At 40.3% G+C, this 24,176-nt stretch overlaps 1 protein-coding gene across 1 annotated transcript; it reads right to left on the bottom strand.

Moving 5' to 3' along the window:
- Positions 1-222: 222 nt before the first annotated feature.
- Positions 223-21,444, bottom strand: LOC113739287 (uncharacterized). Its single transcript, XM_072045799.1, has 4 exons — positions 20,590-21,444; positions 19,837-20,487; positions 430-512; positions 223-307 (listed from the first exon to the last, which is right to left on the bottom strand). Exons 1-4 carry the CDS (start codon positions 21,442-21,444, stop codon positions 223-225), a joined length of 1,674 nt encoding a protein of 557 aa, XP_071901900.1.
- Positions 21,445-24,176: the final 2,732 nt, after the last annotated feature.

The raw sequence follows: 24,176 nt of genomic DNA, 5'->3' as shown, positions 1-24,176 counted from the left end.
GCGCAAGGGAAATTATTTTCAAAACTAATCTTTGTTGCAGGTTTCCTAAGCATGTCTAACGCAGGAGATAGTCGCTCTGCCTTTGATTTCAAACTCTTTGCCGAATCTTTAAAGGGAGAAATCTGCCGAATCATGGACCAAAAATTGGAAATTGTCCATGAACGACTTGACAGATTCGAAGCTACCCAAAGCGGGACACGAGGGAGTCGGAACCAAAGGAGATCAGTCCAACATGAATCGGATAGCTCCAACTACTCCGACGATGAGGTTGGACCATGCACAAGGAGATCCAACAGGAGCTACAGACCTAGAGAAAAGGCGATCAAAGGAATCAAAATGCAGGTGCCACCCTTTGAAGGGATATCCGACCCGAATACCTACCTCGAGTGGGAAAAGAGAGTTAAACTTATGTTAAATTACAATGACTACACGGAAGAGCAACAACTGAAACTAGCAGTCATGGCATTCTCTGAGTATGCCATCATCTGGTTTGACCGATTATGCATCCTCAACTGCTCAATTCGTAAATCACTAGTTAAAGAATCTCATAGTGGAAGGCTAATGGAGCACTATGGGATAGCTAAAACTCTCTCAATTTTGCAGGAGCACTTATACTAGCCAAACATGAGAAGGGATGTCGAGGGGGAGGTTGCACGATGCATACAATGTATTCGTGCCAAAAGGAGGGAAATGATGAGGAACCGCCAAGGACTCAAGTCGTCACTTCACAAGGCTCACGTAAGGATGACCTACGTGCACCATCAACAAACCTTGGATCAATGACTCGAGTAAGGGCAAGAAAGATGCGTGAGAACCTCCAAACATTTCTCCAAATAGTTCATTCATGCATTGGAAAGATTCAAGATGCTAATCACACAATGGTGAGCTTACTCCAAGCCCATGAGGAGGCCGAGGAAGACTAGAGGAAGTGGGCTGCATGTGAGCTTCATTAACAAGTTAAGAGACTAGTATAGGCTCCATAATAAGGTTGAACAGCCCATAGGGCCTTGGCCGACCAGCCCATGTACGGGCTTCGTTGTTAGTTTCCTTAGTACGTTAGGTTTAGGATTAGTTGGAGTTGGTTTTACCATTGATAGTTAGGATTTCAAGTCACAAAGCCTATAAAAATAAAGGCTTGGCCGAGACTTTATTCATTCATTATTCAATCGACAATTTTTAGTTTCAAGAGAGATTCTCTTAGCTTCGGTTAACCTTTGAATATCTTAGATTTGTTCTAAGTGTTCTTCTTGGCTTATCAAACAAGAACCGCACTTGTTCGTGGTGCCATTCTACCAAAGCATAAGTTCCTTTAATCTTTTCTAGAGGGTTAAGAATCATTCTTAGTTCTCATCTAAGGGATTCTAAGAGGGTTTAGGGTTACGCAAATCCAAGCCCTGGGGGATTGATTGTCTAAATCCTGTTTGTTGGTATACGAGTTCTTCCAATTATGGTTGGGTTCATATCAGGAAATAAACACACATGGAAGGATACAGGAGCTCTCAAAAGCTATTTTCACATCTCAACCACTTCAAGCCATCTGAGGTTGACTTCCCGTCAACTCAAGTAGTAACATGACCGTAGTGTTCCACTTACTTCCTCTATTCAACATAACACCCACTCAGATCCGGAACCAAACATGCATGAGGTAGCAGTACTAATCGAGTATGCCAAGCAAGATCTCAAAAGATCAAGCCATAAAATTTTCCAAGGTTTACCAAGCTTCTCGACCAAACCCTTGCCGGCTCGAGTTACGAGGTTAGCGAATGGGTTGGGCGTCCCGACAAGTATAATTAGTCGATGACACAACACTCCAATCGATTTAGAATTATTTATGAGTGATGACCCTACCTTCTCCTAGGATGTATCCTAGGGTTTAGCGGACCGCCTGCCCAGCTCTCACCAGGACTCACTCACTATCTCGGATAATATAATTCACAACTTCATAACGTAAAGAAATCAACCGTTGTCAATGTGACGCCCCGAAAAAAAAGAGTGTGAGAACCCGTAAAAACCCTAATATTTTCCTAGGGTTTTAGTTCCTTTAATTGCATAATTTTTGCATTTCTGGCTTAGAAATATTATCTGGGTGGATTTTTATGAGCAATTATAGTTTTAAGATGATTTTTCTAGCATTGGAGAAATTTTAGAAAATTAAGAGTAAATAGTGGACGTGGGACCCACTAGTGCGAAAAGTTTGGAAAAATTCGGCCAATAAGGTTAAGTTTCGGATACTGTGTAAAATTTATCGGGTGTTAAGAGATAAGTAGAGTGTGTGAAGTGATTGATGTGAGAGAGAATAGAAAGATAAGAATGCATTTATGGAGGTGACAAGTGTCACCTCCTCATTGGTTGAACTTTAAGAATTACTATTCATATTTTTGACTTTTTTGACCAAAGGATTAAATATCCAAAAATTCACCAAAAATCACCATTTTTCTTCTCTTGTTGGCCGTCCACCTTGAGCAAGGAAGGAAGGAACTTTCTTCAACATTCAAGCTTCTACTTGGTGCAAATCAACCAAAAACTTTGGTTACAACCAATTCCACTCCATACAATCTTACCTTTTAGTGATAGTGAGAGCTTTAGTGAAGTTTATTTGAAGGCCTAAGGTGGTCAACATCCCTCTCTCTCTTGGTTCTTGGTAGGTGAAGCTTGAAACACCCTACTACATCTAATAATGCTTATTTGGTGCTTAATGGGGGCATGCGTGAAGGAATATATGGTTTGTTTCTTGATTTGGCTTGTTTTGGTGAAGTTTTTATTTTATTGGGAATTTTTCTGGTTTAATATGAAATGAATGTTGTGGCCATCTTTGATGATTGGCAATAGACTATAATGGCTCTAGTGGGTGTGAAATGTGGATAAATGCAACTAATTTTGAATTTGGATGGAAAAATGGAAAGTTAGGGTTCTTAAATCCCCAATTCTGTCCGGTTTTGGATCATAGGGTTAGAGGCCGAATTGGACTTTGTTCAAAACATGAAAGTTGTAGGTATTGATGTGTTTGAAGTGCCTGCAAAATTTCAGGTCATTTGGATGAGTGTAGAGTGAGTTATGCCGTTTTTACTGTAGCTGTTCTGCTTTGATCAGAATGCGAAAACTGCGATAGTAATTGGACATTTTGACTGGAATTGGTTTGGATTTTGAAGTTGGTGTATTCTGATGAAATGTAGCTGAATGTCTTAGCTAACATATGCCTTTGGAATTTCGGCATTTGGACTTGTATGGACTGAGATATACCGATTACAGTTTTCTGCGTGTTGCAAACCTGTTTTGGGAATTCTGGTATAGTATTTCGTATTTTTGACCTAGTTGGGCCAGGAACTGGATTGAGTGACCTTCTACGTTGTTGTAGCCCGGTTTCATAGCTTCGAAACGGTGGGTCTTACACCCCCAACCGATAATTGTAGTGAGAGTTGTGCCATTACCGCATTATGACGTCAAAACTGTTTTTCTGGTTTTGAGCTTAACCTTCATTTCCGGGCTTTTCCCTAGCTTGACTTGTCTTTGTACTACTTGGAGCTTGCTGAATGGATATTAGATGAACTTATTTGTGTGACTTTGGGACTGGTTGAAGTAATAATGAAGCCATGATGGCTGGAAAAGTTAGCAAATGTAGGGGAAGTGCTGTCCGAACTTTGAAGGGACTTGTTTGCATTGGGTTTGTGATCTAAGGCTTGGATTTGAGCAAGGCAATGTTATATGATGGATGGTTTCTGAGCCGTGGAGGTGAGTGACCTCAAACTACTTCTAAAGTTATTTATGAACCGTTTCTTACATTATATACTTTTGAACTGTTTCCAAAGTTACTTTTGAAATGTTTTCTTGCATATCATGCGTGCTGGCATGTGAGTGTGCCTTGTTTGCTATGTTTCTTGACTTCATGACTTGTATTTTGGTTGATAACGTGTTAAGCGCTTATAATGATTTCCAAAACGAGTTTTCGAGGCGAGTGTGTACGTTATCGCACTCGACCTCGATAAATGTGAAATTTTCGATTGAAATGTTACTTGCGCATGAATGTAAGCCTTTTGGGCTGAACTGGCCATTGCCCCTTGTTACCGGTCATCTTGAGCCAGAAGCGGACTCGGTCAGGCGATTAGGAACTTGGGTGAACGTTTGGTATACTCGAGTATTACCTATGTAGGTTGGTGGAGCCTGGCCAAAAGCTAGGGACGGGGTGAATGAAATGAAATGAATGACCAAATGAGCGAGGAAATGTCAGGAGAATGAATGTATCCTTTCATGAATGTTACTATCGCTTTCCATTGTAAATGTTTCTTGAATTATTGATAATCCATATTTACTGATTTTAATGGTTACTCGCTGAGCTTCTAGCTCACCCCAAAAATGTTTTATTTCCCCCCCCACAGGGCTCAAGGCGAAGAAAAGCTTGGAGTGCTTATTCACGTGACTGGATGGCTTATATCGTGTACAGTTTAAGTTTGGATCTATTTTATGTATGAGTTGGTCTTGTATAAATATTTGAAATTGATATGGATGTAAGTATACGTTCCACGATTTGAGTCAGTTTCCGTTGCATTTGTAATATGTAATCATTGGAGAATTTGATGTAATATTTGAGGTTTATTCTTGTAATTCATTTGAGGACTGTAGTGAGCGACTGAGTCCCGGCGAGAGCTGGGCAGGCGGTCCGCCGAACCCTCTGGTTCGCCTTAAGGGGAGGTGGGGCCGTCACAGTCAACTTAAACGCTTACAAATATATTCATTTCTGTCTCAAACTTCCATACAACCCCAAATACATCAAAAACTTGGAATTCTGAATACATTCAACCCTAATCGAGCGACTAGTGAGTACAATTACAAAATTTCCAAAAACTAGACTACGCTAGTCTGTACAAGTCTCACGCCTTGCTCGTACCCCCTATAAGGAAAATAAAACTAATAGAGTGAGCTAAAACTCAATGAGGTCCCAAGTAGCAAGTTGACCAGTAAGTACAAGTGAAAATTTCATAATAGTAAAGTAGCGAGCATTAACAAATCAAGAAAATGAGAAATAACACTTCGGATGGCCAAACATTTAATATTCAGCATTTCATGCAAAAGGATACAGTTGCTCCTATAAACTGACTCCACCATAGCTTGATCGTATAGTAGTTGACATTCCGTTAACTTTCAAGTATGGTAACTAGACTTATGAGGTCAACTACTTATTTTCGCTCACCGATCCAAATGTCGCAGTTTCTATACACCTCATTGGCAAGTAAAGTTTGTTTGCTCGTAAGTGTCTTTACTTTTAGGTCATATGGTAGTCTTTCGGCTTTCACATCAATTCCAAACATAAATGTGGGCTAACAAAAGAATGGGTTGCACCAAGGTCTATCAAAAATTTGGCTAAATGATGGAAAATAGGAATCGTACCTTCCACTACCTCCGTCGGTTCAGGTACCGATTGCTGGTCCAACGAGTATTCTCTAATTGGCACCCTTGACCTGGTCTCTCCTACATTGTTCGATTTCGGGTTTGATTTGTCAGGCGACTGAGTATCGCTGATTAGTGGGCAATTTCCAATCTGGTGCTCTATACTCTCACACCTTAAACACTTCCGAGCTTTTCTCCAGCAGTTATCCTCGGTATGGTTCGATTTCCCACAATATTCACACGATACTCGAGAAGCGGAGGTCTGGCCTCCCTGTGGAACACCTCTTCCTTATCCTCTTCCACTTTGGGCTCCACTCGGAGTACCTCCCCTCGATGTACCCATAAACCTTCTACCTCCCGCTCCACGACCGGCTTTAGAGGGTGGCATGTTTCGATCACTCTGTGCCGGCCCTTGATGTCCACCAGGCGCCCCTCTCCGTTTTGCGTGAAAATTTCTTACTTATGCCCTGGCAATCTCTATTCTCTGGGCCTTCTCCAAAACCTCCGTAAAAGTGTTAATCTAGGCCGCCGCCAAGGCCTCCTGTATCTCTACATTGAGCCCCTGCACAAACCTCCTTATCCTACTTTGCTCCGTAATTATCAATTCATGAGCAAATTTGGATAACTTCGTAAACTGGGTCTCATACTCAGCTACACTTAAAATTCCCTGACGGAGCTTAATAAAATCGTCTTCTCTCTTCTCCTGGATGATAGGTGGGAGATATTTTTCATTAAACTCCCGCACGAAATTCAACTAGGTCCATGTGGTTCCCTCTCTCTCCCATATAGTCCTAATTATATTCCACCAAGCTCTGGCTAGACCCTCAAACTGAAAAATAGCAAATTGCACCTGTGACACCCAAGAGAAGAGAAAAGGAAAAAATTCTGGTGAACAGTGATTTTTTTAGAATTGGGACACATATCCGGCCAGTTTTTGGCCGGATTGGCTTCACCGTTTGAAAAAAAAAACTTGTTTGTTTCTGCCTTGAATCCAGCTGGATTCTGTCGTGGATCACTTTTCTTAGTGATTAAGTCTTCATCTTTTGGCCTTTATTTAGAGTTCAAAACCCATTTTTCTTTCCTTGGCTTGATCGAACAACTTGAGGGAAAGAAAGGAGAGGAAATACTTCATCTTGCACTTCAATCTTGAGTTCCAACCGATTAAATCGCAAAGTACTCCGTACAAAGTGCTAGCTAGGAAGGGTTAAGGAGGTTGGTGGAGTTGTTTTGACGGGGCAAGCTCTAAACTACCAATTTTCTTGGGGTTTGAAGGTATCTTGTCAAGAACTTCCTCTTTACTTCAATAAATTGTGCATTAGTGGATTGGAGAGGTTAAATATGTTGTTTTGTGAATAAGTTTATGGTTTGAGATAATATTAAGAAATTTTCAGTTTTATTAGGGATTTTCTGCCTTTATATGACAAGTAATTATTGGCTATGGTTTGATAGCTTTGGTATGAGATATATTGAAGTTTTCTAGACTAGTTTAACTTGCCTAAGGAAATTTTAGCTTGTGTGTTCAAATTCCAGCTCAGGGTTAATAATCTGCCCTATTTTTGCACTGAATGTTCGACCTTGAGAGAGATTGAATCAGCCCATGCTCAAAACATTAAAGTTGTAGATATATGAGTTAGTATTTACCTACAAAATTTCAGATTAATTGGAGTTTTGTAGCTTGTGAAATGATCGAAATACCCTTGATTGCCCATAAGTCTTGTTTCACGGACAGTTTTCCATTTTTTCTCTGCGATTTCGATTTTTGTCCATGAAAATGTATGATTTGTGTGACGACCCCACTTCTCCCAAGGGCGAACCCAAGGGTATCGGCGGGCCGCCTGCCTAGCTCGCGCCAGGACTCAAAACTTAAAGCATTAAAACGAGATGGATCGAAAGAGCACTATATACAATATATACAATCCCAGAAGTTATATTTACATCTTCAAAAGTCTCGAGTCAAACCACTCTAATACACTATAACTACAACTTTCATGTTTTGAGCAAAGTCCAATTCGGCCTCTAACCCTATGATCCAAAACCGGACAGAATTAGGGGTTTTGAAACCCTAACATTTCACATTTCAATCCAAATCCAAAATTGGTTGCAATTATCACTAATTCACATCTACTAGAGTCATTCTAGGCCATTGCCAATCATCATAAACAACCACACCATCATAATCCAATTAAACCAGAAAAATCATCAATAAAATAAAAACTTCACCAAATCACTTCAAACCAAGATAAAAACCAGAAATTTCAGTACTTTAATCACTAATAAGCATAACTTAAGCTTCATAAGGTATAGGAGGGTAGTCAATCACCACTTACCAAGTAAACAAGAGAGAGGAAGATGTTGGACACCTTAAGTTCTCCAAAAAGCTTCACCAAAACACTCACTAACACCAAGTGGAAGGATTTTATGGAGTAAAAACTAATTTAAGCAAGGAGTTTGAATGATTTGAGTTAGGAATTTGCCAAGATGTTGAAGAGTTTTGTCTTTCTTCTTGCTAGAGAGGGCCGGCCATCAAGAGGTGAAAAATGGTGATTTTTGGTTAATTTTTTAGATATTTAACCAATTTGGTCAAAAGTCAAAAAATGAAATAGTAATTCATAAGTCTTCTCCAATGAAATGGTGACACTTGTCACCACCATTAATGCATTCCCATCTCTTCTTTTCCCTCTCCCATCAATCAAATCTCACTCTCTACTTATCTCTTAACACCCGATAAATTTCAGACAGTATCCGAAACTTAACCTTATTGGCCGAATTTTTCCGAACGTTTCGCACTAGTGGGTCCCACGTCCGTTGTTTATCCTTAATTTTTCAAAAACTCTCCAATACTAGAAAAATCATCTAAAAACTATATTTACTCATAGAAATTATCTGGGGAACTTTTCTAATAAAGAAAATGTGGAAAAAAACGGGCGATAAATAAAACTCCACTTAAGCTTTCTAATATAGTAACACTAGAGGTTTGCTAATCATTCAAACTTACTAAACCTTTGTAATTAAAACAAATCCTATATTTACCTATGTCAAGGCACACACTAGAATACCGAATATAACTAATAGCTTGAACCTTATAATAAGAGTACGTAAACTAGGATTTTCAAACTTAACCGAATTAGGGTTTCCTTCCTAGCCATAAAACCCTGATTTTTTTTTCTATACCGAATATCAAATAACCCTAATATCGACTTACGAACGGACTGGGGCCTCACAATTTGGCTTTGGAGGTCCTGCATAAGAAATGTTGGTATATGTCTTAGCTTTGTAACGCCATAAGATTCGTTTCAATCCAATAAGTGTAGCTCAGTTGTGATTAAAAATGCCAAAAGGTGATAGGAACTTGATGATTTTAGAATTCCTTTTGCTTGACATGAATTTGTGGTCTAGGGCTTGGACTTAAGCAAGGCAATGATTTATGATGGATGAGGATCATGAGCTATGGTTGGTGAGTGATTCCACAACTATTTCCAAAGTTACTTTTGAACTAATTCTTGCATCGGTTACTCAATTGCATATCATGTGTGCTTGTGTGTGTGCCATGAAATGTTTTGGCTCTAATGAGTTTTTGGGAAGTCTTGTACTTTGAACCAACGTCTCCACCACTGTTTATTTGGAGCACCGATGGCTCCGTTGTACTGTTTGACTGTTGCTGGATCTGTTCGAGTGTTGGAGTTCTAAGTACGATGATTTCACTAGCTCACAGGAGCAATAAACGTACATTTGATCATTGATTTATGATATCATTTAAATGCATTATTGTGAAATTGGTTGATTACTGATTTTATTGGACACTCGTTGAGCTTCTAGCTCACTCCAAATATTATTTTTCTCCCTGCAGGGCTCGAGGCAAAGGAAGCGTGTATTAAGTTCTTCGTGTGACTGGATGAAATAACTCCTGCTGTCGCGCCCCATTTTTTGATAAATAAATAAATGGTTTGAGAAAGATGTTTTTGATTTAATTTTGATTGGAAAATGATTTTTTTGTGAGTTGAAAAGACATGGGTCTCAATGGGACTTGGAAAGCGACGATTCGACCCAAAAAATAGTTTTAAAAAGGGTTTTGAAATGAAAAGTTTGGAGTCGCCACTTGGTAATGATTTAAGGTGTACCAAGTCACCTAAAAATGAGTTTTAAAGTCAAGTAGTAATAAACCCTTTTTAAAACGACTCCTAGTCTACGTAAAACAAAGAAAAAGGTTCGGGAGTCACGTTTGACAAAGGGGAAGGCAAGGATAGAATCCAAGGCACCCCTTTGACCTAGCCAAGGCTAGTTGCGTGACTTAACCCTAACTTTCCTAACTTTCTACCCAGGGTATGTATCGCATGTTGGATTATGCCTATATGAATGCAAAAATGAAAAAATGCAATCCTAAATTCTACGATGTCTCTCATGAGGTTTTTGGTCCCAGACCACATGAATTGTGGCGGCCAATAAAGGGAAACCTCATAGAGGTCGATTGATGCCAATGGTGACTCAAGTGCAAGTGTGCAAGTGTATGAAAAGATTCATGTATGAAATGGTGTAAAAAACAAAGTGTTTGTGTGCGCATGTGCAAAGAAAGTGCACGTGTGAATTTGGATGAAAAATCAAGGTATTAGTGTGTGAGTGTGTAAAGAAAGTGCACGTGTGAATTTGGATGAAAAATCAAGGTATTAGTGTGTGCAAATGAATGAAGATAGAATAGTACATATATAAGTGAAACTTGAATTTCATTTGTGAAGTAAAGTAAATAAATGATAAAGATGTAGTGAAAAATATGGATGGAGAAATGTAAGAAAAATGTGATTAAAAGAGTATGGAAGTGATAAAAATGAAAGTATGACCCTAGGGGAATGCAACAAGTCGGGTACGGGGGTTGACTTCTAACTTTTCGACTTCGATTTTCCCTTTGATTAGAAGGCGAAACTAGCGTGCTAAGGCTATCGAGTAGCCACACTCGCTCGTTTCCCTTATCGGAAGGGGATTTTCATGCAAATGAACCCTAACTAGCATGAGATGCAAGTCCTAAAGTGAAGGGGAAGGGGTTTGAGGAACATGCCAAATGATAAACTAAGGAAATGCATGATATGTGGTGATCATGCATTTAATGAAAAAGGGAAAAAAACATATTGGGTCTAGCATTGGACTAGCCCTTTCTATGACATCCTACTATCATTAGATTAGTGGAAAAAAAGAACCACAACTAGCGTTGGACTAGTGTGGTGACGTACATTCACCCATTCCATTCATCTATACTACAAAAAGCGAGTAGACATGCGATTTACTTATAAACACGTAGCACATAACACTTAGCATGCTTGACTAGATGCAAAATCCTAATAAAGCGTTTAACATATAACACATAGGCATGCAACCATTACATTTGCTAATTAAAACAAAGGGGAAAGGGAAAATGGATCAAATTACTTGCTACGCCCTATCTATTACAAGCCAAGAGGTGTACACATACCCCATTAATAAAAATCAAAAGTAAATGAATTAAATGAAAGGAAATAAGGAGAGGCTAGGAAAGCAAGTAGACATGCAAATTTCAATTAGCACATTAGTCCACATAGGAAGAGGCAAAAAGGATAAAAGAAAGTTATACCTTCCCCCGCTTGTGAAGCTAATAAATGGAAAAGGTTCTAATTTGGGCTAAAACCATTAAACAAAGGATTAATGCACCAATTTAATAGTAAATCAAACAACACAAATTCTTCAAAAACAAAACATAGGGAACCACTAGTAGCTATAAAATTGAACCATTAAGTCCTTCAAATAATCAAACAAATCCATATTCAACAAATGGGATTCCAATTTGGAAGGAAAAGGAACTTTGAAGGATTAAATCGATTAATCTTTTCAATTGCTGGGGCCATAATAGAATAAGAAGGGACTTGAGGGGTCAAAGCGAAATTTTAGAAAGATGATTTCATGCAATCTCATGCAAGCAAACGTAAGAAACTTCATTCTGCAACAATCATTCTTGCCGAAAATTTTCTGCAACTCAAAACACCATTTGCTACTTTCATTTCCGCAAACATGTGTCAACCTCAACACAAACTTGATCACAAATCTTTCAGCCAAACATCAAGAAAAACATTACAAACAACTTCAACATTCAATCAAACCAAAACATAACAGAAAAATCATGCAAATATCATGAAGAAAAATTCTGCAATTATTCTCTTATGCCTTGAAGCTTAACAACCTCGCATGACAGATTTAAAAGAAACTTTCAGACCGAATCCCAAACTCAAGTTCCTACTAACTTATCATGCATGCACAAAACCAGAATGAAGAAGATTTTCATGCAAATAAGAATGCAAACCAAGCTCTCGGCAATAAAAGGATTCAGCATCTGAGGGAATTTTCTGCAACAAACTGGTTACTAACCTTCACTTTTCAAGCACCATTAAACAGCTTCAAACACATATTTTAACCAAAGTTCTCTTAATCAAACTTCCCAACACTTTAAACCAAACAATCGAAGCATGAACTTGACATTCAAATCAACAAAGATAGAGGAAGAAAACAGGCAAACATGGAAAATACTTCATGCAAGGCTAACGGATGCAATGGATACAACTACAACCACAAAATTTACTACACTCTCCATGTTCAAATGCCGAATTTTAAGCACAACTTGGATTGTACATTCTCCAATCCAAACAACTTCATTTGGACCAAACAACCAGAAAACTTAGCCACTTTATTTAAACAAAACAGAAAAACTTAGCAGGACATCAATGGTTCTATACTTCAGTAAGCAATGCTCTTGAACTTCAGTATTTGCATGGCATATGCATTCAAACATCTCAAATCAAAAAACCTGTTTCAAAATCCTATCATGCGTACAAAGGGATGACCGAATTAAAGACAAATAGGGACCTTCGTCCAAGCCTAGGATGAGGACAAGACTCTCAGTCAAAAGGAAAAAAAAAATGCAGCAACCAAAAGGTCTTTGGCAATTTTAGCAACACCGACAATAAACATTGTTGCAACCATCAAAAGGCTTCAGCCCTGCTACCTCATTTCCAGCCCCAAAAGAAAACTATGAAAACTAGTTCATTATACAAAAACTTCACCTAAACTCTAAACAAAACCAGAATTATTCTAACGTAGGAAAACAGAAAAAAAAGAAGAAAGGAAGCTTGGTCTATCACGGGTAAAGGAAGGAATGGCTCTTGCCGTGTCTTTCCTTTTGGGCAACGAGGGAAACAACGTATTCATGACATCTTAAACCAGCACCAAGTCATCACAGAACACCAAAAACAGAACACAGTTAATTAATCTCATGCAGGGCTTAATCATCCAGCATTTAGTTAGCTAAACACACAACCCAATGAGAATCAAACACTTTCCAGCAAATCTCATTCTAAAATACCCATACAACTCCCAAAACAACTCCATCGGCTAAGCTGGAAAAGTGTTTAGCAGTCCAACAACTTCTAATAAAAAAAAATTCCAGCCATGCAATCAGATTCCTGGCCATAAGGTTCACATGCAACACCAAATAAAAAGGTTATCTATCAAATTGGATCCTCAATTAAGCTCAGATTATCACATGGAGTCAGAATTAAAATTACATGTCCCAAATTAGTTCATCGGCAGAGACATTTAGCCAAAACAGAATTTCTGCCTGCTTCATAACATCATCCGAATGCACAATTTAACATGCATGGTCTTAATCATCACAATTTCATTCGGCTAAGTACACTTAGGTGCTCAGATTGTCCTAGAAAAACAGAAATACAGCTGCATTCTCTCATCAGTTTCTCGGCAGCAACACTTAGCCAAAACAGAAATTTCCTAATGGCTTGATTTCTATCCACCGACTGTACAAGCCTCACATGCAACTCGCATATAGTTTCCTCCACTAGTAATCAACCTAAAAAGTCCAGAAATTACCTCACAACAAGCTAAGCTCTTGCACAGAAAGTCTGAAAATTTTCTCCCTCTCGGCTCTCTTCTTCCGCGGGGTTTGCTGGCTCTGGTTTGATGAGTTGCGGCTGGAAATGGTGAAATGCAGCTTGGTTGAGGTTGCAGCTGGTGGTTGTTGGTCTGAGGTTGACGAAGAAGGTGATGGTTCCCTGGTCTCTTCCCTCAGCTTACGGCAGAACAGAGACAGCAAAAGAAATTGCAGTTCGGCCTCTCCCTCTCTCTCGGCCGATACTCCAAGGAAGCTACTCACTCACGGCTCACGGCAGTCAAGGAAATGGACGTGTGGAGCCGATGATATGGAAGGTTTGTGGTGATTAGTAGTTGATATAGTGGTGTGTGGTAGTGGAGAAAGAAACCGGCACTAAGGATAGAAAATACTAGAATGTGAAGTGGAAATGGATTCGGCAGAAATAGAATTGTGATTTTTTTATTTTTTTTTCTTTTTTTCTTTCTTTTCTTTTTTGCAAATTTTACGTTAAAACTTAAAACTAAAACTAAAACTAAAACGTGAACAAAATTAATATGACAAATAATTAGCAAATAAAAGACAAATAAAAAAGGTAACAACTAAAATGCAGACAATCTAAAACAAAATCATGAATTAGATGCAACATACAAATTATTTAAAAATTTGGTGTCTACAGTTTGCCCCTCTTTGTTTGAGTTTTGAAAAAACTTGAGACAAAGAAGTAGACACCAAATACTTACCTGTGTTATTCGGCTGCAAAATGATTTGAACGGACAGGAATTTTAAAAAAAAAACGGGAATGACCCGAACAAGGAATTTAAAACGGGACTGACCCGAACAAGGAATTTAAAACGGGACTGACCCGAACAGGAATTTAAAACGGGACTGACCCGAACAGGAATTTAAAACGGGACTGGCCCGAACAGGAATTTAAAACGGGACTGACCCGAACAGGAATTTAAAACGGGACTGACCCGAACAGGAATTTAAAACGGGACTGGCCCGAACAGGAATTTAAAACGGGACTTCACTGGGGAAGTTTAAACAATGAATTGAGTTTTTTTTTTTTTTTTTTTTTTACCTGAGAATAGTTCAATTTTTGTACCAAGAGGGAAATTTGGATTTCTGTGACTGAAACGATAGCTGATGCTGTTTCTTATGATCGAGTCTTGCAAATAACATCGATCCTTGTTTACTGGAAAGCTTTGTCTGACATCGGTTTAGGTGCCAAAAAGAGAGTGGCTGCTTTTGTTTGTAAATGCAACATTCCTGCAAGAAAAAAAAGAAATAATGGGTTTGCCACCATTATTTGATCCGGTTTGCCTTGAGAGTCGTGTAAACATGAGTCTTGTGATGCTTTTATTTCGGCTCGGCGGCATCTGCCTTAAACCTTTCAATTTCTGGGACTGATAAAATGCAGATTTACCACGTCACCCAATCCAGGTGGTAGCTTTGTTGTATGTTACTCCCTGTAACTGATGATTGAATCCCCTATCTTTGCACAAACCTCAGGGTTTATCATTCATTTGAATTTAATGGTGAAAGAATGATGCATGAAAATTAGTCATATAAAAATCAATGTATATGCAAGATGATTTCCTATGTTAGGCAAAGATGAGCATGCAAAAGAATGTAGACAATCATAAGCATTCATACACAAATAATTTGAGAATAACCAAGAGGTTTATAAAGATACATTTTGCAAAAGAATATTTGTAAAGAACAAATACAAATTTAACCAACGAATATCATATTCAAAACTTTGGATATTTTCTCTTCGGAATCCGATATTGGCAGAAGTATCACAAATATGAGGAAAACCCCAAATGAACCAGGTCACCGGCTGTTCCTTCTTGAGCTTGTCTGTCGAGAAAACCTACCTTGGCGCCCTTTCGGGTTTTCACCAAGGTTGCCCCCACCCTTTTTGTCGTTTTTTTTTTTTTCTTTTCTTTCTTTCCCCTTTTTTTTCTTTTTTTTTTCTCTTTTTTTTTTTTTTTTTGAGGCGCCCTTTCGGGTTTTCACCTAGAGAACCATGAAATATCTCGACCATTATCGGCTCAGAAATATGAATTGAAGATTTCTGGCATCAGTAAAATGTACTTCCCTTATAAGATTAGGCGAAGACATTACGGACATCACCTGCCAGTTGATTAACAAATTTTCTAATAGAAATGCAGCAAGTGACGAAAGCCAGGACTTTGGGCTTTGTAATGAGGTCCGGTGGGGTGCTTTGAAAAAGGTTGAAGGTTGAAAGCAGATTTGATACGAGGGGTGAAATAACTTGAGATTGCACTATCTGAAAACAACTCCAAAACTGAGGAAAATTTGCCCCAGTTTGATCAGCTTTTTCTCTTTTTGCATTTTTCATTGCATTTTCCTCACTTTTGCATTTTTCTTTGAAAACTAAATTTGCCCCAATGTAGGGTTTTTTTTTTTTTTTTTTCGAAACAAATTTGCCCCAGTGTGGGGTTTGCAATTCTCAAGGGTTATCAAACGAAATTTGTCAATTCTGATGGCTCAAAGGGGACAAGTAGAGATAAAATGTTTTTTTAGTGTAAAAGAAGATGGCCTGACTTGCATTTCGCCATTTGCATGAATTTCTAAAAAAAATTTGCATGATCAAATGAAAAACTTTTTGCACATATATGAGTTGATGGGTTGAGGGAAAACCCGTCCATCCATTTCCGCCAAAATGAGAGCTCCGCCAGGTAATACCTTTTGGACAACGAACGGCCCTTGCCAATTTGGAGCGAACTTGCCTTTAGCTTCATCTTGCATTGACAAAATTCGCTTCAGTACCTTATCACCTTCTTCAAATGCCTGCCGATGGACTTTTTTGTTGTAAGCTCGGGCCACACGTTTTTGATAGCATTGCCCATGACAGATAGCATTGAATCGCTTCTCATCTATCAAAGTCAATTGCTCATGGCGCTGCTTGATCCAATCGGCCTCCTCCAATTTAGCTTCCATAAGGATTCGTAGCGACGGAATTTCAACCTCAGCTGGTAATACAGCTTCCATCCCATACATGAGTGAATACGGCGTTGCCCCAGTTGATGTCCGGATAGAAGTCCGATATGCCATCAATGCATAAGGCAACTTTTCATGCCAATCGCGATGCTTTTCTGTCATTTTGCGGATAATTTTCTTCAGATTCTTATTTGCGGCTTCTACAGCTCCATTCATCTGAGGCCTATAAATGGCAGAATTGCGGTGTTTGATTTTGAACTGCTCACATAGTCCATCTACCATGTCATTGTTCAGATTCTTGGCATTGTCCGTGATAAGCGTTTCGGGTACTCCAAAGCGACAGATGATGTGATCTCTCAGGAAATTGGCCATTACCTTCTTCGTGACATGTTTGAATGACTCCGCTTCAACCCATTTGGTAAAGTACTCGATTGCCACCAATATAAATCGATGTCCATTTGAAGCAGGAGGATCGATTGTACCAATCATGTCCATACCCCACATTGAACAAGGCCACGGGGCGGTCATGCTATGCAACTCAGTGGGTGGAGCGCGTATAATGTCACCGTGCATTTGGCATTTTATACATCTCCGGACAAAGTCTATACAATCATGCTCCATAGTAAGCCAGAAGTATCCGGTTCTCATGATTTTCTTTGCTAGCAAATGGCCATTCATGTGAGGTCCACAAACGCCACTATGCACTTCTTTCATCATATATTGAGCCTCATCCTCATCAATGCACCTTAAAAGGTTCAAATCCGAGGTTCTTTTGTATAACACTTCTCCATTTAAGAAGAATTTGGAAGCCATTCTACGCAGAAAATTCTTGTCTTTTGTACCAGCATGCAGAGGGTAAGACCCAGTTTTAAGAAACTCCTTAAGATCACTATACCAAGGAACATTGTCAAAAGACTCATTTGCAACCCAGCAGTGGGCAGGCTTGTTTTGAAGTTGAACTTGGATTGGTTCGATCTTTAATTCATCTGGATACTGGATCATGGAAGCCAAGGTGGCCAAAGCATCAGCAAATGCGTTTCGGGCTCGAGGGAGATGTCTGAATTCCAAATTTTGAAATTGCTTGGCCAGAGTGAGCAGACTACAATGGTAGGGAAGAATTTTTGAATCTTTGGTTATCCACTGCTTCAAAGTTTGGTTCACGAGCAAATCTGAATCACTAAAAGCTATCAACTCCTTGATTTCCATTTCCAAAGTCATTTTGAGACCAAAAATGCAGGCTTCATATTCAGCCATGTTATTCGTGCAAGCGAATTGCAATTTGGCAGCGGCAGGGTAGTGCTTCCCTTCGGGTGACACCAAAACAGCTCCAATTCCAACTCCGAGAGAATTCGAAACTCCATCGAAGAAAAGCCTCCATTCAGGACTTTGTTCACTTATATCATCTGCAGCGCTTACAAATAGGACCCTCTCGTCAGGGAAATAAGTACGGAGTGGTTGATAATCATCATCCCTTGGATTTTCCGCCAAATGATCAGCTATAGCTTGCCCCTTGACCGCCTTTTGTGAGGTGAAAACAATATCGAATTCTGAGAGAATTATTTGCCATTTCGCCAAACGCCCAGTCAGCATCGGCTTCTCCAAAAGATACTTCAAAGGATCAGACCGGGAAATAAGATACGTGGTATGACTCAACAGATAGTGTCTCAACTTCTGGGCTGCCCAGGCCAATGCACAGCAGCTTTTCTCAATGAATGAATAATTAGCCTCGTACTGCGTGAACTTTTTGCTTAGATAGTAAATGGCTTGTTCTTTCCTTCCGGATTCATCGTGCTGACCTAGAACACACCCTACTGCTCCATCGAGTACAAATAAATACATAATCAAAGATCGGCCCGGTTTGGGCGGCACTAAGACTGGTGGATGCAACAAATAATCTTTAATCTTGTCGAAAGCCTGTTGACACTCCTCATTCCAATACAACGGCACATTCTTTCTCAATAATTTGAACAACGGCTCGCATGTGGCAGTTAGTTGGCCGATGAACCTCCCAATAAAATTAATCTTCCCTAAGAAGCTTTTCACGTCCTTCTGAGTTTTTGGCACTGGCATATCTCGAATTGCTTTGATTTTGGCTGGATCTATCTCTATGCCCTTCTTGCTGACAATGAAACCCAACAGCTTACCCGCAGGTGCTCCGAAGGCGCATTTTGCAGGATTTAGCTTCAAATTGTACTTCCGTAACCTCTCGAATAATTTCTTCAGATCAACCAAGTGGTCCTCTGCCCTTTTAGACTTGATTATAATATCATCCACGTAGACCTCCATCTCCCGATGGATCATATCATGAAATAGGGTTGTCATGGTCCTCTGATATGTTGCTCCAGCATTCTTTAAACCGAAAGGCATGACTCGGTAGCAAAAGGTACCCCAAGGGGTAATGAAAGTAGTTTTCTCCCTATCCTCTTCTGCCATCAAAATTTGGTGGTAGCCAGCAAAACAATCGCAAAAGGATTCAATCTCATGTCCGGCAGTATTGTCTAAGAGAATGTGAATGTTTGGTAGAGGGAAATCATCTTTAGGACTGGCTTTATTAAGGTCTCTATAATCAACACAAACTCGCACCTCTCCACTCTTTTTTGGAACAGGGACTGGATTTGAAAGCCAAATTGGGTAATGGGAAACAATGATAATGTTGGTTTTGAGTTGTTTTTCAATTTGCTCTTTTATTTTGAGGCTCATATCTGGTTTGAATTTTCTGGGTTTTTGCTTTACGGGTGGAAAAGAAGGGTCTGTGGGTAACCTATGCACTACCACGTCAGTTGAAATGCCAGTCACATCATCATAGGACCACGCAAATACATCCTGGAACATGGTCAAGAATTCAAGCATCTCATTTTTCTGTCTTTCACTCAAATGAATACTAATTTGCACCTCCTTAACTTCATCCTCAGTGCCAATGTTAACCTTTTCTGTTTCTTCCAGGTTCGGTTTTGGTTTTTCCTCATATTGTTCAAGGTCCTTTGCAAAAGAATCGAATACCTCCTCATTATCACTCTCGCTTTGGAGTTCGGATTCACAGACCTCCAAGTCGTGAGTGATATAGAGATTGCCATTATCGTATTCTAGAACTGTGATATCCAAAGGGTCAAATAATTTTATTTTTGGCCATCTGAAAGAATTAACGAATGTGAGATAATAAGTAAATAATCATACAACAAACAAATGAATCAAGCAATATGAATATAAACAAGCGAATAAACAACACAACAATGACAAGAACAACTTGTGCATTTTCATAAAGACCTTTGATTGAAAGCAAATTGAAACGAAAACTTAACAATATTTACATGCACAAACGTTAGTTAAAAGGAAAATTGTTTTCATTGGCTATTTACAGATGCAAAGGTATTTTCATGAATTCACATGAATGATAAACCCCTTTTAGTTTACCGAAACTCCTTCCGAACGGGCAGGGACTCGGCTGTCCAATTGGGAATTGATCCTTCGGGGATGTCAGGAAATTCAGCTTCGCCTGGAACACTATCTTCAAATGTTGCCCCAACGAACAATTGGGCCAAACTAGCTTCAATTTCGTCAACTGGGTTGATTTCTGACATGATCACCTCGGCTGGCCGTGGGAAAATATAATGCAGGGGTGGAATGTCAAGAGCCCTTTGCCTTCCTTCTTTCTCCGCTTTCTTGCGCTCCTTCATTTCTCTGATATCCTTAGCAGTCGGTCGGAAACCCAAACCAAACGAATCATTTTTCTCCACAATCTCCACTGGCTTTAAAATTCCTTGCAGATCTCGTCCCAGCCCTTTGTCAAATTCATAGCCTCCACGGATCATCTCCTTACCCATCATGACACTGGCCCTTGATAGAGCTTGCTCCTCCTTTGTTATCCAACTGACGGAGACAATATCAGATGTGCTATGAGGGGTCACTGTGGAGCTTCGGCTACCCTCTTCTTTGGACTCGGAATCGATGATTACAAGGCAATCCTCTTCGGCAAATATAGTTATCAGCTTGTCATTTACTACAAATTTCAACAACTGATGTAATGAGGAAGGCACCGCCCCAGACTTGTGAATCCATGGCCTGCCAAGCAAAACGTTATAAACACTAGGAAAGTGCATGACTTGGCAGGTTATTTGAAACTGGGCGGGTCCCATTTCAACTACTAAATCCACTTCTCCTATTGGCTCTCTTTGTGCTCCATCAAAACCTCGAACTATGGTCCCTGAAGGCCTCAGATTGATGTCTTGTAATCCCAGCTTTTCCAAGGTGCTCCAAGGACAGATATTAAGAGCAGATCCATTGTCAATTAATACCTTCGGCAGCATTTTTCCGTTGCACCTCACAACTATGTACAGGGCCTTGTTATGTCCAATGCCTTCCGACGGCAATTCCTCGTCGGAGAAAATAATTTGCTTGGTGAAGAGTACATTCCCAACTACGTGTGAGAAATTATCAACTGAAATATCTCTAGGAATTTGAGCTTTAGTCAGTACTTCGAGCAATGCATCCCTATGCACATCTGATGAAAAAAGTAGATCCAACATGGATATTTGAGCGGGCGACTTGCTAAGCTTCTCGATCACATTGTATTCGCTTCTTTGGAGCCTTTTAAGGAAATCTAAGGCTTCTCTCTCGATAATTGTTGGTTTGGCGGGTGGCTCAGAGTTATTTGCTTGAATCGGAATGGTTGCTTCAAACGGGCTTGCAATTTTCCCCGATCTTGTGACCACTGATACTTCCTTCTTTGCAATTGACCTTTCCCCAATCTGCACGTCAGGTTCATCATAGTTCCATGGTACTTGTTGCAGGCTCAGGACAGGCTCCTGCTTCGGGAATTCAATAACCACCGGCTCCAAAGACTCACTCTCAGCTGGCGTGAGATCCAAGATAAAGGGTTTCTCGTCCTCTTCAAATGGCAGTTCTATGACAAAAGGTTGGTCTGTGACCCCAAACACTTCAGCTTCCCTTGCCAATTCTTTGACTGGTTCCACATACTCCGTATCATCCAGAATAACCCCAATGATATTGGCATGTTCCGGTAAAGGGTTCCTATTTACGTTCGGCCCTTGCGCCTCCCTTTTCCGGATTACAATCTCCCCGGCTTCAACCATATCTTGGATTTTATGCTTAAGCGCTTTGCAATCAAAGGTGGCATGTCCGGGGGCCCCAGAATGATAAGCACAGACAGCTTGTGGATTATACCACGCGGGCATGCCATATGGGTAGGTAGGAGGGGGTACTGTACCAATTTTCCCGGCGGCCTTCAACTGGTCATACAATTGGTCCAGAGGCCTGCCTAAATTGGTAAATGTACGGCTAGGGGGTCGGTTGTAAGGTTCAGGAGGTTGAGGATGGTTGTAAACAGGTCTATTTGGTGGAGGAAATCTTGGGTTATATGGAGGGCGAGATCGGTTTTGGGGTGGATTTGGTTGGGAAATTTGAAAAGGGGCTGAAGGTGGGTTTGGATAGCTTGGGCGAGGTCGAGGGTGGTGGATGTTGGTAGTATATACAGGGTACTAGTTCGAATAGTAATGATAAGGTGGTTGGTAAGTTGGATTGTGTTGATATCGGGGTCTAGGCGAAGGGTTTTGGTTCCAAATAAAGGTTGCGTCCCCCTCCTTCTTTTTGAATGGCGGTTTCTTCACATTGCTTCCCTGCCCTTGTAAAGCATCCAACTGAGATTTAAGGGCGGAGACATTGACGATCTTCCCAGCTCTCACAAAGTCATGAAACTCCTCAAGTTTATTTACAATTGCAGCAAACGAACATCCAGTCATACGGAAAATCTCTTCGAAGTACGGCGGATCATGGGCTTTTATGAAAGTACGTATGATTTCATCCTCGGTCATTGGTGGCTCGACCTTTGCAGCTATTTTCCTCCACCTCTTAGCATAAGTCTTATGATCTTCAGATGGTCGCCTCTTCGTTCCTTCCAAAGTAGTTCGGGTTGGTGCCAGCTCACAGTTATACTCATATTGTCTGATGAAGGCATTGGACAGATCGAGCCAGGTCTTCACTTCCTCTGGCTTTAGGTTGGAATACCAATCGAGAGCATCCCCTTCTAAGCTTTCTGGAAATAATCTCAACGGCAAATTCTCGTCATCCACTGGCCTGCCCAACTTGTTAGCAAACAAACGCAAGTGCGTTTTAGGGTTGCTTGTTCCATCATATTTGTTGAATTTAGGGGTCTTGAACCCCACTGGCAGTTGCACGTTCGGAAACAGGCACAAATCATCATAATCCAACACCCCTTGTTTGCTTAAACCTTGGCTTTTCCGGATAAATTCATCAAAACGATCCAAGCGTTTAAGTAACTTCATATTAATCTGGGCAGACGACTCTCCCATTTCTAGCTTATTTTGAAAAGTGTGCTCCGGCACAACGGGTTCTGCGGTGGTTTGATAAAAAGCTGGTGGGTTCTGATGCATGTTTGGGTCGCTTTGAGGCTGAAATCCTTGACCATAAGGAGGGTAGAAAGGAGGATTTTGAGTAAAAGCATATTGCGGGTTAAAAGTTCCCTCAAAGGTGGTTTGAAATGGCGGAATAACAAATGGTTCGGATTGTGGTTGTGTAGCGGGTACAGGCTCAGGTTGCACTCCGCTACTAACGAGCTCGTCAATCAACTTCTTCTGAGCGGCCATTTCTGACGCCATTTCCCCAAATTTTGTGAGTAACTCTGTCAACTGAACCCCAGGACTTGCAGCTTCCGGTTGGGTAGTGGCAACGGCCTTATCGGATGATTCTGGTTGAGTACTCATGTCTACACGATTCCTTTGGGCCTTACTTCGGGATCGCGTAATAATGGGGCTTTTCCGAAAAGCTATTTTGAAATTTACCTGAAATGAAGAAAGAACTCCTTTAGATAAACCAATGATTACTGAATTTCTGCAATTTATTCAAAAAGAGAAAAAAGAAAAAGACATGAGTTAGTAATTATTCAAACAATTCGGATGCATGTCCTATTTGGGGAACCCTTTTTGTGCCAAGGGTAGGCCTAGCATGATGCAACACTTTCGGAATGAGACCCATTAATCAAACCTGTTATTTGACAAACACTTTGTGAAAAGGGATTCATTGCAAAAACCAAATACATCTGTTTACATCATATTGCGAAGGCGATTTCGTACAAGATCACCAAAGTTCCTAAGCCTATCTAGTACAGAGTCTTTACTTTCTCTAGCATATGGCATCTGGACACGTTCGGCTTGATCATATAATTCCCCACATTTCTGCTTCATCTCTTGGCGCCTTTCTCGCTCCTTCTCATATAACCTCTTGTTTTCTTCTGCCTTTCCTTTGTGCACTTCGATGGATTTCTTCAACTGTACCACCTCCATGTCCTTGGCTTTAATGATGGCTCTCAGCTTCTCAATTTCCTCATACGACTCATGTTGCAACCCTTGCGTGGTGGAATCTTTCAACCAATCCTCGTATGGTGCGGTCATTACCCCCTTCTGTTTGAGCTCCGGAAGATAACGAATGCTTCTATCGTCGGATATTGTTCTCCAAGATTCATTGATTTGGCTCTTCATAGGGATCTCTTTTGGGCATACCCCCTGATCAAAGAAAATGGTGACTTCACTAAACTCGGAAATCGGTGGCGGCCCCTGAATGCGACCTAGTTGTCTGAGAAATCTTTTCGGGGTATATGAGATGATTCCTTGAGTTCCCAGCAAGAGAACACGTTCGGATTCCTTAGTGCGAAGTATCGGCTCAAAGCAGTCTGTCCAATCTAATACCCACCTAATGTTGAAATCTTGCAATGTTTCCAAGTAATCCACACATTCGGATGCGTTCTTAGGTAGATCTCCCTCGTTGACTCTTTTGGGATGTGTGATTACCCAATTATATCCAACCACCGGCAAACTATCGGCAACTGATGCTTGTCTCTTAAAATGTTCCGTAGCCCATATGTATAAAACCAAGTTCACCCCATGGAAAAACT

The sequence above is a fragment of the Coffea arabica genome, chromosome 1c (genome assembly GCF_036785885.1).
Source record: "Coffea arabica cultivar ET-39 chromosome 1c, Coffea Arabica ET-39 HiFi, whole genome shotgun sequence".
Taxonomy (NCBI): Eukaryota; Viridiplantae; Streptophyta; class Magnoliopsida; order Gentianales; family Rubiaceae; genus Coffea; species Coffea arabica.
Note: the sequence above shows the minus strand (reverse complement) of the source record. Positions and strands in the feature narration are given on the sequence as shown.

Bases quoted from the DNA above. Each gene is read 5' to 3' on its own strand.
- LOC113739287 (XM_072045799.1), bottom strand. From the start codon at position 21,444: ATGCCCGCGTGGTATAATCCACAAGCTGTCTGTGCTTATCATTCTGGG. The intron at 20,488-20,589 runs GCCCTGTACATA...ACCTTGGAAAAG, and splicing joins AAGGCATTGGACATAACAAG to CTGGGATTACAAGACATCAA. The intron at 513-19,836 runs GTGATCATGTCA...CGAATTGAGCAG, and splicing joins TTTTCCCACGGCCAGCCGAG to TTGAGGATGCATAATCGGTC.